The sequence below is a fragment of the Pleurodeles waltl genome, chromosome 3_1 (assembly GCF_031143425.1).
Source record: "Pleurodeles waltl isolate 20211129_DDA chromosome 3_1, aPleWal1.hap1.20221129, whole genome shotgun sequence".
NCBI lineage: Eukaryota > Metazoa > Chordata > Amphibia > Caudata > Salamandridae > Pleurodeles > Pleurodeles waltl.
In genome coordinates, this window is record NC_090440.1 from 599,441,713 (window position 1) to 599,457,778 (window position 16,066).

General features: G+C 51.2%; 1 protein-coding gene across 6 annotated transcripts in view; it reads right to left on the reverse strand.

The window, feature by feature from the left end:
• Positions 1 to 16,066, reverse strand: part of PPP6R3 (protein phosphatase 6 regulatory subunit 3) — a 1,278,047-nt gene that overhangs the window by 307,870 nt on the left and 954,111 nt on the right. For all 6 annotated transcript variants that reach the window (XM_069223039.1, XM_069223035.1, XM_069223038.1 and 3 more), the window contains one exon: positions 7,510 to 7,564. In XM_069223039.1, the coding sequence (XP_069079140.1) occupies positions 7,510 to 7,564 (55 nt within the window). The remainder of the gene's footprint in view (positions 1 to 7,509; positions 7,565 to 16,066) is intronic.

The following is a 16,066-nucleotide window of genomic DNA, read 5'->3' on the forward strand; positions in this document are numbered from 1 at the left end:
TGTCTGTGTCTGTCTGTGTCTGTCTGTGTCTGTCTGTGTCTGTCTGTCTCTGTCTGTCTCTGTCTGTCTCTGTCTGTCTCTGTCTGTGCCTGCCTGTCTGTGTCTGTCTGTGCCTGTCTGTCTGTGCCTGCCTGTCTGTCTGTGCCTGCCTGTCTGTGTCTGTCTGTGCCTGTCTGTCTGTCTGTCTGTCTGTGCCTGCCTGTCTGTCTGTCTGTGCCTGCCTGTGTCTGTCTGTCTGTGCCTGCCTGTCTGTCTGTCTGTGCCTGCCTGTGTCTGTCTGTCTGTGCCTGCCTGTCTGTCTGTCTGTGCCTGCCTGTGTCTGTCTGTCTGTCTGTGTCTGTGTCTGTCTGTGTCTTTCTGTCTGTCTGTGTCTGTCTGTCTGTGCCTTTCTGTCTGTGTCTGTGCCTGTCTGTGTGTGCCTTTCTGTCTGTCTGTGTCTGTGCCTGTGCCTGTCTGTGTGTGTCTGTCTGTCTGTCTGAGTCTGTCTGTCTGTCTGTGCCTGTCTGTCTGTCTGTCTGTCTGTGCCTGCCTGTCTGTCTGTGCCTGCCTGTGTCTGTCTGTCTGTGCCTGCCTGTCTGTCTGTCTGTGCCTGCCTGTGTCTGTCTGTCTGTGCCTGCCTGTCTGTCTGTCTGTGCCTGCCTGTGTCTGTCTGTCTGTCTGTGTCTGTGTCTGTCTGTGTCTTTCTGTCTGTCTGTGCCTTTCTGTCTGTGTCTGTGCCTGTCTGTGTGTGCCTTTCTGTCTGTCTGTGTCTGTGCCTGTGCCTGTCTGTGTGTGTCTGTCTGTCTGTCTGAGTCTGTCTGTCTGTCTGTGCCTGTCTGAGTCTGTCTGTCTGTCTGTGCCTGTCTGTGTCTGTGTGTGTCTGTCTGTGCCTGTCTGTGTCTGTGTGTGTGTGTCTGTCTGTGCCTGTCTGTGTCTGTGTGTGTCTGTCTGTGCCTGTCTGTCTGTCTGTGCCTGTCTGTCTGTCTGTGCCTGTCTGTCTGTCTGTGCCTGTCTGTCTGTGCCTGTCTGTGCCTGTCTGTGCCTGTCTGTCTGTCTGTGCCTGTCTGTGCCTGTCTGTGCCTGTCTGTCTGTCTGTGCCTGTCTGTCTGTCTGTGCCTGTCTGTCTGTCTGTGCCTGTCTGTCTGTCTGTGCCTGTCTGTCTGTCTGTCTGTGCCTGTCTGTCTGTCTGTGCCTGTCTGTCTGTCTGTCTGTCTGTGCCTGTCTGTCTGTGTCTGTCTGTCTGTGCCTGTCTGTCTGTCTGTCTGTCTGTGCCTGTCTGTCTGTCTGTGCCTGTCTGTCTGTCTGTCTGTGCCTGTCTGTCTGTCTGTCTGTGCCTGTCTGTCTGTCTGTCTGTGCCTGTCTGTCTGTCTGTGCCTGTCTGTCTGTCTGTCTGTGCCTGTCTGTCTGTCTCTGCCTGTCTGTCTGTCTGTCTGTGCCTGTCTGTCTGTCTGTCTCTGCCTGTCTGTCTGTCTGTCTGTCTGTGCCTGTCTGTCTGTCTGTCTCTGCCTGTCTGTCTGTCTCTGCCTGCCTGTCTCTGCCTGTCTGTGCCTGTGCCTGTCTGTCTGTCTGTCTGTCTGTATGTGCCTGTGCCTGTCTGTGCCTGTCTGTCTGTCTGTCTGTATGTATGTGCCTGCCTGTCTCTGCCTGTCTGTGCCTGTGCCTGTCTGTGCCTGTCTGTCTCTGCCTGTCTGTGCCTGTGCCTGTCTGTCTGTCTGTCTGTCTGTGCCTGTCTGTCTGTCTGTCTGTCTGTCTGTGCCTGTCTGTCTGTCTGTCTGTGCCTGTCTGTCTGTCTGTCTGTGCCTGTCTGTCTGTCTGTCTGTCTGTGCCTGTCTGTCTGTCTGTCTGTGCCTGTCTGTCTGTCTCTGCCTGTCTGTCTGTCTGTGCCTGTCTGTCTGTCTGTGCCTGTCTGTCTGTCTCTGCCTGTCTGTCTGTCTCTGCCTGTCTGTCTGTCTCTGCCTGCCTGTCTCTGCCTGTCTGTGCCTGTCTGTCTGTCTCTGCCTGTCTGTCTGTATGTGCCTGCCTGTCTCTGCCTGTCTGTGCCTGTGCCTGTCTGTGCCTGTCTGTCTGTATGTGCCTGCCTGTCTCTGCCTGTCTGTGCCTGTGCCTGTCTGTGCCTGTCTGTCTGTCTGTATGTGCCTGTCTGTCTGTGCCTGTCTGTCTGTGCCTGTCTGTGCCTGTCTGTCTGCCTGTCTGTGCCTGTCTGTCTGCCTGTCTGTGCCTGTCTGTCTGTCTGTGCCTGTCTGTCTGTCTGTCTGTGCCTGTCTGTCTGTCTGTCTGTGCCTGTCTGTCTGTCTGTCTGTCTGCCTGTCTGTCTGCCTGTCTGTCTGCCTGTCTGTCTGCCTGTCTGTCTGCCTGTCTGTCTGCCTGTCTGTCTGCCTGTCTGTCTGCCTGTCTGTCTGCCTGTCTGTGCCTGTCTGTCTGTGCCTGTCTGTCTGTGCCTGTCTGTCTGTCTCTGCCTGTCTGTCTGTCTGTCTCTGCCTGTCTGTCTGTCTGTCTGTCTGTCTGTCTGTCTGTCTGTCTCTCTGTGTCTGTTTGCCTGTCTGCCTGTCTGCCTGTCTGCCTGCCTGTCTGCCTGTCTGTCTGTCTGTCTGTCTGTCTGTCTGTCTGTCTGTCTGCCTGTCTGCCTGTCTGTCTGCCTGTCTGTCTGTCTGCCTGTCTGTCTCTGCCTGTCTGTCTCTGCCTGTCTGTCTGTCTGTCTCTGCCTGTCTGTCTGTCTGTCTGTGCCTGCCTGTCTGTCTGTCTGTGCCTGTCTGTCTGTCTGTCTGTGCCTGCCTGTCTGTCTGTCTGTGCCTGTCTGTCTGTCTGTCTGTGCCTGCCTGTCTGTCTGTGCCTGTCTGTCTGTGCCTGTCTGTCTGTGCCTGTCTGTCTGTGCCTGTCTGTCTGTGTCTGCCTGTCTGCCTCTGTCTGTCTGTGCCTGTCTGTCTGTCTGTCTGTGCCTGTCTGTCTGTCTGTCTGTCTGTGCCTGTCTGTCTGTCTGTGTCTGTCTGTGCCTGTCTGTCTGTCTGTCTGTCTGTCTGTCTGTGCCTGTCTGTGCCTGTCTGTGTGTCTGTCTGTGTGTCTGTCTGTGCCTGTCTGTGTGTCTGTCTGTGCCTGTCTGTGTGTCTGTCTGTGCCTGTGTGTCTGTCTGTGCCTGTCTGTCTGTCTGTGTCTGTCTGTCTGTGCCTGTCTGTCTGTCTGTGCCTGTCTGTCTGTCTGTGCCTGTCTGTCTGTCTGTCTGTCTGTCTGTATGTGTCTGTCTGTCTGTCTGTCTGTGCCTGTCTGTCTGCCTGTCTGTGCCTGTCTCTGTCTGTCTGTGCCTGTCTGTGCCTGTCTGTGCCTGTCTGTGCCTGTCTGTCTGTGCCTGTCTGTCTGTGCCTGTCTGTCTCTGTCTGTCTGTCTCTGTCTCTGTCTCTGTCTGTCTGTCTCTGTCTGTCTGTCTCTGTCTGTCTCTGTCTGTCTCTGTCTGTCTCTGTCTGTCTCTGTCTGTCTCTGTCTGTCTCTGTCTGTCTCTGTCTGTCTCTGTCTGTCTCTGTCTGTCTCTGTCTGTCTGCGTGTCTGCGTGTCTGTCTGTCTGCGTGTCTGTCTCTGTCTGTCTGCGTGTCTGTCTCTGTCTGTCTGCGTGTCTGTCTCTGTCTGTCTGCGTGTCTGTCTCTGTCTGTCTGCGTGTCTGTCTGTATGCCTGCATGTATGCCTGCGTCTCTCTCTGTGTCTGTGTGTGTGTGTGTGTATGCCTGCGTCTCTCTGCGCCTCTGTGCCTGTCTGTGTGTGTGCCTGTGCCTCTGTGCCTGTGTCTGTGTGTGTGCCTCTGTCTCTGTGCCTGTGTCTCTGTGCCTGTGTGTGTGCCTGTCTCTGTGTGTGCCTGTCTCTGTGTCTGTGCCTGTGCCTGTCTCTGTGTCTGTGTGTGTGCCTGTGCCTGTCTGTGTCTGTCTCTGTGTGTGTGCCTGTGCCTCTCTGTCTGTGTGTGTGCCTGTGCCTCTGTGCCTGTCTGTTGTGGGCCTGTGCCTCTGTGCCTGTCTCTGTGTCTGTGTGCCTGTGCCTCTGTGTGTGTCTGTGTGTGTGCCTGTGCCCCTGTCCCTGTGTGTGTGCCTCTGTCTCTGTCCCGGTCTCTGTGCCTCTGTCCCTGTCCCTCTGTCTCTTGTCTGTGTGTGTGCCTCTGTCTCTGTGTGTGTGCCTGTGCCTCTGTCTGTCTCTGTGCCTGTCTCTGTGCCTGTCTCTGTGCCTGTCTCTGTGCCTGTCTCTGTCTGTGTCTGTGCCTCTGTGCCTGTCCCTGTGCCTGTCCCTGTGTGTGTGCCTGTCCCTGTGTGTGTGCCTGTCCCTGTGTGTGTGTGTGTGTGCCTATCTGTGTCTGTGTGTGTGCCTGTGCCTCTGTGCCTGCCTCTGTGCCTGTGTATGTGCCTGTCTCTGTGCGTCTCTGTCCCTATGCGTCTCTGTGCCTGTGTGTGCCTGTCTGTCTGTCTATGCCTGCATGTATGCCTGCGTGTGTCTGTGTCTGTGTGTGTGCCTCTGTCTCGGTCTCTGTGCCTGTGTCTCTGTGTCCGTGCCTGTGTCTCTGTGTCCGTGCCTGTGCCTCTGTGTCCGTGCCTCTGTGTCCGTGCCTGTGCCTCTGTCTGTGTGTGTGTGTGTGTCTGTCTGTCTGTGTGTCTGTGTCTGTCTGTGTGTCTGTGTCTGTCTGTGTCTGTGCCTGTCTCTGTCTGTGCCTGTCTCTGTCTGTGCCTGTCTCTGTCTGTGCCTGTCTCTGTCTGTGCCTGTCTGTGTCTGTGCCTGTGTCTGTGCCTGTCTGTGTCTGTGTCTGTGTCTGTGTCTGTCTGTGCCTGTGTCTGTGTCTGTCTCTGTCTCTGTCTGTGCCTGTGTCTGTCTCTGTCTGTCCCTGTGCCTGTCTGTGTCTGTCCCTGTGCCTGTCTGTGTCTGTGTCTGTCCCTGTGCCTGTCTGTGTCTGTGTCTGTCCCTGTGCCTGTCTGTGTCTGTCCCTGTGCCTGTCTGTCTCGGTGTCTGTCTCGGTGTCTGTCTCTGTGTCTGTCTCGGTGTCTGTCTCTGTGTCTGTCTCTGTGTCTGTCTCTGTGTCTGTCTCTGTGTCTGTCTCTGTGTCTGTCTCTGTGTCTGTCTCTGTCTCTGTCTGTCTGTCTCTGTGTCTGTCTCTGTGTCTGTCTCTGTGTCTGTCTCTGTGTCTGTCTCTGTGTCTGTGTGTATGCCTGCCTGTGTGTATGCCTGCCTATGTCTCTGTCTGCCTGTGTGTATGCCTGTGTCTGTGGAGTAACCATGCCAAAAAGGGCACTTTTCTACAGGTGCCAAAGGACGTGTCCATTAAATATTGCTGGACATCACCTGAAAAACCAGTGGTCCTCAAACAGGCGTGGCGCCTCAAGGCCACTAACTATGCAACCGATCCACAACCTAGTGAGCGGGTCTTATCCAGGCCATAACATATGATGAACTTTGCTGCATCTTTCACATCTGAAACAGCTTGTGAACGAACCGCCCTCCTTCGATACTCAAGGCAGCACCTGTGTGATCGCATCCCAGAGAGCACTGGAGTAACGGCCCAATCGGCATGCAGTGTTCATGACCGAGAGCCCTAGACTGGCGGAAGAAAACATGTTATCCAGTCTTTTTGATTCCCTATCTGGGGGAGCGTAAGGGAATGCGCCAGAAGAGGAAGCCTGGACCACAAGGCTCTCAGGCGTAGGATGACAGCTCAGGAATAGTGGTCGGTCGGTGCAGGCCAATGGCGCGCAACCGTCCTATTCACAAGAGCCCCTGTGCTGGGCAGGTACCCAGTAGGACGTCATAAGGGCTTCATTAAAGGGTGGAAAGAGTTCTGAACTGTAAACCCTAGGCTGAAGCACCTGGTCAGGAGATTAGTCATGACCGCCACAGAACGCAGTTAGAGATCCAAAAGCTCAGCAATCCTTCTTACCACCATAGAGTATGAAGTTCCCTCCTCTGTAGCCTCGGAAGGGGGAGAAAGCATGCCAGTATCAGAAGAGGTATCTAGTCCGCTATCATCGCCCAAATCCTGAACCCAGTCCATGTCAGGGTCAAACTGGTATTCTAAGGGGTCCAGGGGGCAACGTCTAGCCTGACGCTGGGAAAGTCGCGTTGGCACAACCGGCATTAGTACGGATCTGAGAGGAGATCCGGAGACAAGGCTGAAAGCCGCCAGTATGGAACCCGTGGGGGCTCCCACCGACTCTCCTGGGCCCGAAGGCACCAAAGAAAGTTTGGTCTGCAGAACTCTTTCAACTGGGCAGGGGTGGCACTGGCTCCTTAAGTCAGGGAGGCGCTGAGCAGACCCACACGCAGGCTACGAAGGTGGTGGTGGTCCAGAGCGTTTATGCTCTTCCTGCGTCGCGTCATCCGAGCGACAGAGTGAAGTCTAAGATTATTTGGCCTGCTTCGACTTCTTTTTCTTGTGACCTGATTGTTGTGAGGACACGAACGAAGAGGAGAGGTGATGACTCTGCGAGCGGTCTCATGACCTTCCTCTCGAACGAAACCAGGAGCGATGCGGAGTCTGGTGCCTGGCTCCCAAGAGCTTCAGGGACCGCGCCCTCAAAAGCCTTTGGGTTCACAGCCCAACACTCAGAGCATTAATTCAGGTTGTGGTCGCGCTCCAGGCACCAAAGGCAGACGAGATGCAGATCCATCACCAACATCATTCGGTGACAGGAGTCACAGGGTTTTAAACTGGTCTTCCGGGACATCCCTCAATGCCTCCAAACCTCATCAAAAAGCAATTGACAAAAATGCTGCAGTTAGTCAAAAAATGACTAGGGTCAGCTCTTCTCTCGAATCTGCGTGTAGACTGACGTGGAAAGAAAAGGACTATTGTCAGCACTCTGGGGTGGCACCTATATACGACTGCAACATCACGGCAACCACTACGCCAACGATGCCCGCAGAGTTGACCGACACCAGCTGATAGTGTGCAGGGGTACTGCTCGAAGAAAAATCTCCAGATCCAGCCTGATGCCTGGGGTAAATTCTAAGGTAAGGAATCTACAACTAGGTCTCTATTAGAGTCTGTTAGACCCTGACTTCTGAAAGGCACCAGAGGAGGAAGATGAAGTGATACCCAATCAGGTATAAATATTCTCTACTTGAACCAGTGTATATTGATCTCAAACACTTTTTTTCAACAATTGGTGTCCCTCCTTCAACTCAGATATCCCAAGAGTGAGAAGTGCCTGGAGTTGTGATCAGTCACTTGCCATATACAGTGCAAACCGGAATCCAATCTACACCTGGAGCAAAAAAAATCTATAGGGCTTGAATCATGACCAGAAAAAAAACTTTAACCTTCTGTGATAACATTTTCAGTGTGACATTCATTGTGAGACATTGAAAGATCTGCAGGTTCAGTCTTGCTACTAGAGATAATTCTAAGAGGAACAAGAATTACGAGGAATAGTACATCAGAAAGAGACATGATGTTAATTTATAACACATTTTTGCAAAAGGAGCAGTTCAGAGGTGAGACCCAGGCATCTACAACTTTGGTAACAACAGTATATGAGAAATTGGATTAAAGGATCTGAAAGAATGCATACTCACGCTTTCATTTGTGTTGAGGGTAAAGTTGATATCTGATACACGATCAAAAGAAACACTGCAATCACAAAGAAAAAGTTTGCACTAAAGACTGCTTGTGAACTGTAAAATCAGTAAAATAAATAATTTCAACAAAATCTAAGAAGCAAAGTGACAAATAAGTTGTGCATGAAAATATGCTTATTCTTCTTTAGAGTCAAATGCCAAAAATATTGTGAATGATTGGGAACATCAAGTGGAAATGTGAAACCACCCCAAATACACTCATGGAAGTCAGGAATAATAATTATGGTAGTAGATTTGTAACAGCAGTGATCTAAATTTTGGGCAAAACTAGGGTGCATACAATCCATTAGGCTGGGCACATTAATAGGGGATATATGCTCTCAGAAACGGTAGGCCACATGCTCAATGGTATATGGACTTTAAATTACAGACACATTTTGTAGAAATCAACAAATGTGGTGACGCCAAAGGAAAGTTGCCATTCAAATGCCTCACAACTAATTTGGGAATATGGGAGGAAACTGTTCATGGTTAGACAATACACTATAATTGTAATCAAGTATCAGAATACGATGCCCTTTAAAATCACTTCAGCCTATTAATGCCAAGTTGTACAGGTTAAACAATCTAGATAAGAACTTGCTCATGCTTTCACAATGCAGGCAAGAAAGGTAAAAAGATATTTGGATAATTTTCTAGTGTAGGAAGCTGGCCTGGTGTTTGGTAGACACGTATGGTGTTTGCCCCTTACACCAGGTCCACTCAACCCCCTATTAGTTAATGAAAGTGTCTAGTAAGGGCTCTCTAGTGGTAGCTGTGGTGAGCAGCCAAAACTTATTTAGGAGGAGTGTAAAGCACTTGCAATACCAATTCAGTCTAACTTCTCACATGAAAGGAACCACACAGTTTTACAAAAATAAAGGTACTTTATTACGGTAACACTGAACTAGATCTCTTATAGGCAGTCTCCCAACTGATGAGTTTACACCAAATATGCACAATAGTTATTAGGAAATTAGCATTGAAAAATAACAAGCATTGTCAAAAAATAGCAGAAAATAGCCAGGTCCCTATGCTAAAATAGTTGAGTGTGAACTTAAAACGCCCCCCTTACCCCTCCCACCCAAGGACGTGGAATAGTTAGAAGGGGGCTGGGAGAGCTCGGGCCCCAAGAGGAGAGTTCCTAGGTGACCCCCAGCAACTAGGAGATCAGAGGTAAGTTCGCTGGTCCTCCCAAAGACTAACAAGGAGACTTGGAAAAGGAAGATTACAAGACTAGGACCAGTCCAGTGGTACCCAACGGTGGATTCCGGTAGAAGAGGACCCACGAAAGAAGGGAACAATCCAATCTACACAGGAGTGCCCAGGTGGGGCAGGAGCCACTACCCAGCCTCCTGTGGATGAAGATCCAGGTCGACGAGGGAAGATGAAGATCAGCTCTGGAGCCCAGGAGCTATAGAGAGGTCCTTTTGAGTCGTGCAGATGATGTCCTGCCCGGGTCGCAGTTGGTCAGTGGTCAGGAGAAACATCAATACGCCTTGGCAAATGCCAATCGGGGCAGAAGAGGATTTACAGAGAAGAGGACCACCAAAGTCCGGGGACTCGACCCTTGGAGGTGAGTCTGGGCTGACCCTCGGCAGTCGAGAGAGCCAGTAGAAGCAGTTGCAGACCTCACAGGCATCCCACTGAGCGGAAGGAACAGTAAGTTGCAGTGAGACCTAATCACATCGCTGGAGCTGCAGAGGAGAGACTGCCTTTACAAAGATAAAGTGCTGGAGGCTGGGGCTACTTGGAGCCTGAAGATCAGTTAGAGCAGGAGTAACAACCGTTGGTTGCTGCAAGAGTCATGGTGCACAGGGGCACCAACGTGGAGAAAAAGGTAATGGCTCACCATCTCCCAAGTTGGACAGTAGGTAGAGAGGACCCGAAGGAGCTGTGTTGGACATTCTTCCTGGAGCCGGATGGCAGAAGATCCCATCAGCTGGACACCGTTGCCTTAAGTGCTTGCAGATGCAGGGGAGTGACTCCTTCACTCCAAGGAAGAGTCCTTCTGGCTTCCTTTGTGCAGCTGAAGTCTTGCCAACCCCAAAGGATGCACAGACATGGAAATGTGCAATTGCTGGAAGGAGACAGAGAAACAATGTTGCAAGGCAAGGTCGTCTAGGAAGTTGCAAGCTTGTTTGGTTCCTGTGAAGTCCAGCAGCAGTTCAGGTGTGCAGTGTAGGAAAGTACCCTCTTTTTTGGCATGCTTACCCCCACTTTTTGCTTGCTGTCAGTGTGTTCGGACAGTGGTCATTGGGATCATGGTGACAAGGAACCCAGTGACTGTTCTCTCTCTCTCTCCCTCTAAAGTTGGTTGCTTAGGACATAGAACACCCCACAATTGGCATACTGGTGCCCCTAGTATATGGTACGTAGGTACCCAGGGCATTGGGGCACCAAGGGTTCCCCAGGGGCTGCAGCATCTATTGTGCCACCCATGGGAGCCCATGCAAAATATGCCTATAGGCCTACCACTGCAGCCTATGGGAAAAGGAGCATGCATTGTTTCACTACAGGCCACTGCACCAGGTTACTGTAAGTCACCCCTTAAGGCAGGCCCTCCTAGCCCAGGGGGCAGGATGCAGGTTATTAACTCCAGCTCCATTTTCCTGGACTTTGTAACTGCAGGGAAGCCATTTTACTTGTGCACCGGACACTTGTGTCCTCCTACATAATGGTAACTCCGAACCTGGGCATGTTTGGTGTAAAACATATCGGAATCATACCCCAATAATGTTTCCAGTATTAGTTGTATGATTCCATGCCCTCAGGGGACTCCTTAAAGGACCCCAACATTGCTCCTACCAGTCTTCTGGAGTTTTCAGGGCAGCCTGCACTGCTGCCACCCCACAGACAGGTTACTGCCCTCCTGCTGCTTGACCAGCTCAGGCAGAGGAAGGCAGGACAAAGGATTCCCTTTGGCAGAGGGAGGCAACACCCTCTCCTTTTGGAAATAGGTGTTACATGGATTGGGAGAGGTATCCTCTCCAAACCACTGGTAAGCTTTGAAGGGCACATTTGGTGCCCTCCTTAACTAAACGGATTTGCACCAGTTCAGGGATCCCTGCTCTGGCATGAAACTGGACAACGGAAAAGGGGTCCAACTACTCCCCTGTCCATTACCACCCCAGGTGGCTACTTGACTGTGCCATCTTGAATCCAAGCTGGGCAGAGGCCCCTGGGAGCATCTGAGTGGCCAGGTCAGACAGGTGACATCACAATCCCCTCCTCATAGGTGGTCACCCTGGTAGGTTGCCCCTTCGTGGGCTATTTAGGTTCTCCCTCTTGGGTGGGTCCTCAGATTCGAAATGCAAGATTCCAGCACGACTCCTCTGCATCATTTACTTCATCTTCTGGCCACCGCAGACTGACTGCAACTAGACCCTCGAGGAACCGACAATCTGAACTCGTGACGACTCCATTTTGCCACATTGTTACTCTGGCTCCTTCCAGCAACTGCAACTTTCCCTGGCTATGCATCCTCTGAGGCTGACGAGTCTTCAGCCGCCACAAAAAGGAAGAAGAAATTTCCCTTGCAGTGAAGGAGTCACTCCCCTGAATCCGCAGGCACCAACTGCAACAACAACCGGCTGCGTGGATCCTCTTCTTCGGAACTGGGTGGATCCTGCATCACAGTTGGTGGTCTGGAGAGTAACCTTAGTCCTCTCTACCAGATGTCCAACTTGGGAGATGGTAAGCTCTTGTCTCTACTTGCCGGACAGTACCAATGTGCACCACGACTCTTGCAGCTACCAAGGACTGTTAGCTCTTCTTCCAAGGGATCTTCAGCCTCCATGTAGCCCCGGCCTCCAGCACGCCTCCCTGCAAAGCACTGTCTCATGCCTGCTGCTCCACTGACGGGGGACTGCTTGTCAGGTGTGCTGACTGGGCCTCACTGCGACTCCTGTGCCTGCTGCCCATGAGTTGCCTGTGGGGGCTGCATCCTCGGCTTCTGACTCCCCTCACTGCTGAGGGTTGCTTGGGACTCCCATCCTTGGGTTGAGTCTCCCCCGGACTTACCTTGTCCCCAGCACCTCTGCAACTCTTCGTCTACAACTTTTACTTTGCCAAGGCTTGTTGGTTTTCCCACACCACTGATTGACTGCAACTCTTCTTACGACATGGGACAGACTGCATAACTCCTGAAACTCTTCACCTGCTCCTGTCCCGCATAGCTGACTCCTACTGTTCACAGTCGACCTGGTCCTGTATCTCCAGAAGGGTGGGTAGTGGCTCATGCCCTAACCAGACACTTCAACTGGCATTTGACGTGTTACCCTTCATTTGCAGGTCCTCTTCCGTCAGGATCCATCTTCTGTTTCTTCCAGTCTTGCTTGGGTCGTGCACAGTCCTTTTACAAAGTTTACTTGTGGGTGTGGGGTAACACCATGTACTTACCTCTTCTCGTCCCTGGGCTGGGGGCACTCTGTGTAGGAAATACCATCTTGCCTGGCATGTTACCCCCATATTTCACTGTATACATCTTGTTTTAGTTGTGTGTGTCACTGGGACCCTGCCAGCCAGGGCCCCAGTGCTCATAAGTGTGCCCTGTATGTGTTCCCTGTGTGATGAATGACTGTCTCACTGGGGCTCTGCTAACCAGAACCTCAGTGGTTATGCTCTCTCTTTGCTTTCCAAATTGTCACTAATAGGCTAGTGACCAATTTCACCAATTCACATTGGCATACTGGAACACCCTTATAATTCCCTAGTATATGGTACTGAGGTTCCCAGGGTATTGGGGGTCCAGGAGATCCCTATGGGCTGCAGCATTTCTTTTGCCACCCATAGGGAGCTCGGACAATTCTTACACAGGCCTGCCACTGCAGCCTGAGTGAAATTGCGTCCACGTTATTTCACAGCCATTTACCACTGCACTTAAGTAACTTATAAGTCACCTATATGTCAAACCTTTACCTGGTAACGGTTAGGTGCTAAGTTTCTTAGTGTGTGGGCACCCTGGCACTAGCCAAGGTGCCCCCACATTGTTCAGGGCAAATTCCCCGGACTTTGTGAGTGCGGGGACACCATTACACGCGTGCACTACACATATGTCACTACATATGTATAGCGTCACAATGGTAACTCCGAACATGGCCATGTAACATTTCTGAGATCATGGAATTGTCACCCCAATGCCATTCTGGCATCTGACAATTCCATGATCCCCTGAGTCTCTAGCCCAGACCCAGGTACTGCCAAACTACCTTTCCCGGGGTTTCACTGCAGCTGCTGCCAACCCCTCAGACAGGTTTCTGCCCTCCTGGGGTCCAGCCAGGCTTGGCCCAGGAAGGCAGAACAAAGGACTTCCTCAGAGAGAGGGTGTGACACCCTCTACCTTTGAAAAAAGGTGTCAGGGCTGGGGAGGAGTAGCCTCCCCCAGCCTCTGGAAATGCTTTGATGGGCACAGATGGTGCCCATCTCTGCATAAGCCAGTCTACACCGGTTCAGGGATCCCCCAGCCCTGCTCTGGTGAGAAACTGGATAAAGGAAAGGGGAGTGACCACTCCCCTGACCTGCACCTCCCCTGGGAGGTGCCCAGAGCTCCTCCAGTGTGCTCCAGACCTCTGCCATCTTGGAAACAGAGGTGCTGCTGGCACACTGGACTGCTCTGAGTGGCCAGTGCCAGCAGGTGACGTCAGAGACTCCTTCTGATAGGCTCTTACCTGTGTTGCTAGCCTATCCTCCTTCCTAAGTAGCCAAACCTCCTTTTCTGGCTATTTAGGGTCTCTGCTTTTGGGAATTCCTTAGATAACGAATGCAAGAGCTCATCAGAGTTCCTCTGCATCTCTCTCTTCACCTTCTGCCAAGGAATCGACCGCTGACTGCTCTGGATGCCTGCAAAACCGCAACAAAGTAGCAAAGACGACTACTGCAACCTTGTATCGCTGATCCTGCGGCCCTCAACTGTTTTCCTGGTGGTGCATGCTGTGGGGTTAGTCTGCCTCTTCTCTGCACTAGAAGCTCCGAAGAAATCTTCTGTGGGTCGACGGAATCTTCCCCCTGCAACCGCAGGCACCAAAAGACTGCATCACTGGTCCTCTGGGTCCCCTCTCAGCACGACGAGCGTGGTCCCTGGAACTCAGCAACTCTGTCCAAGTGACTTCCACAGTCCAGTGACTCTTCAGTCCAAGTGAGGTAAGTCCTTGCCTCCCCACGCTAGACTGCATTGCTGGGTACCGCGTGATTTGCAGCTGCTCCGGCTCCTGTGCACTCTTCCAGGATTTCCTTTGTGCATAGCCAAGCCTGAGTCCCCGACACTCTAACCTGCAGTGCACAACCTCCTGAGTTGTCCTCCGGCGTTGTGGGACCTTCTTTTGTGACTTCGGGTGAGCTCCGGTTCACTCTTCTTCGTAGTGCCTGTTCCGGCACTTTTGCGGGTGCTGCTTGCTTCTGAGTGGGCTCTTTGTCTTGCTGGATGCCCCCTCCGTCTCCTCACGCAATTGGCGACATCCTGGTCTCTCCTGGGCCACAGCAGCATCCAAAAACCCTAACTGCAACCCTTGCAGCTAGCAAGGCTTGTTTGCGGTCTTTCTGCACGGAAACACCTCTGCAAGCTTCTGCATGACGTGGGACATCTATCCTCCAAAGGGGAAGTTCCTAGTCCTCTTCGTTCTTGCAGAATCCACAGCTTCTACCATCCGGTGGCAGCTTCTTTGCACAAACAGCTGGCATTTCCTGGGCATCTGCCCACTCCCGACTTGAGTGTGACTCTTGGACTTGGTCCCCTTGTTCCACAGGTACTCTCGTCTGGAAATTCATCGTTGTTGCATTGCTGGTGTTGGTTTTCCTTGCAGAATTCCCCTATCACGACTTCTGTGCTCTCTGGGGAACTTAGGTGCACTTTACACCTACTTTTCAGGGTCTTGGGGTAGACTATTTTTCTAACCCTCACTGTTTTCTTACAGTCCCAGCGACCCTCTACAAGCTCACATAGGTTTGGCGTCCATTCGTGGTTCGCATTCCACTTCTAGAGTATATGGTTTGTGTTGCCCCTATACCTATGTGCTCTCATTGCAATCTATTGTGACTGTACATTGCTTGCATTGCTTTTTATTGCTATTACTGCATATTTTTGGTATTGTGTACATGTATCTTGTGTATATTTGCTATCCTCATATGGAGGGTACTCACTGAGATACTTTTGGCATATTGTCATAAAAATAAAGTACCTTTATTTTTAGTATATCTGTGTATTGTGTTTTCTTATGATATTGTGCATATGACACCAGTGGTATAGTAGGAGCTTTACAAGTCTCCTGGTTCAGCCTAAGCTGCTCTGCTAAGCTACCTTTTCTATCAGCCTAAGCTGCTAGACACCTCTTCTACACTAATAAGGGATAACTGGACCTGGTGCAGAGTGTAAGTACCCCTTGGTACCCACTACAAGCCAGGCCAGCCTTCTACACTCTGGTACTTACCTTTTGGGGTTCCTTCAGCTCCCCTCTACAGATTCTACTTCCTTGGGTCAGGGACTGACTTTCACATTCCACTTACTTAGCATAAGTTTGGTCTCCCCTAGAGTCTCCATTATTTTATATTATTTCACTGCTTTCGATGCAAATAGCTGACTTCTACTATGTATATAATAGTGTGTTTACTCACCTGCTAGTTTAGTATTACCAATACAGTACCTTAGTATTTGTGTTACCCAAATAAAGTACCTTTATTTTATGTTTTTACACTTCGTGGTTCTTTTGTGTGTAAGTGCTGTGTGACTACAGTGGTATTGCATAAGCTTTGCATGTCTCCTAGATAAGTCTTTGCTGCTCATCCACAGCCACCTCTAGAGAGCCGTGGCTTCCTAGATATACCTAAACCTCACTAACAGGGGATACATGGATCTAGTATAAGGTGATAGGTGCTCACCACACACCAAGCCAGCTTCCTACAATCGTTATTGAAGGTAAGTAGGTTGTTCATCTGATAAAGACTTCTAGTTGCAGATTCCATACCTTAGAATAGATATCCAAGCAATACCATCCCCTGTGGACTGCGAACTAAGATCGAACTAAAAAGTCCTGCAGGACAGAATGACCAAAGTAGACATCTCTGTGGACCAGACTGTCCAGGCAGTAATGTTTCGTGAATGTGTGCAGAGATTACCACATTTTGCTGCCTGGCAGATATCCAGGACAGGAACTCTGCGTCTGCTGCCCTTCCCAGCTACTCTGGCTGCTGCTGCCTCTGCCTCTTGCCTGGGACGAACTGAGAGTCTCCGGACTCTGTTAGAGGACCTCCTCCACCCGCAGGCTCATCCCTGCAACTCATACCTGGTGGTCGAGTGGCCAAAGTAAGTATTTTCCTTTCCTTCTCTGTCACTCTTCCACTCTTGCATTTTCTGACTTTCTTCTCATCCCTTGTTTTTCCCTGGTACTTTTTCCTTTCTCCCCTCTTCCTCTGCCCCCACACCCGTGAAGCACCTTTCCTGACCTCCCGCCTCCCAGCTGACTGATCCCCTGTAGGAAGTTGGCTCTGTATATTCTCTCTCAAAGTGAGAGATAGTGTGCAC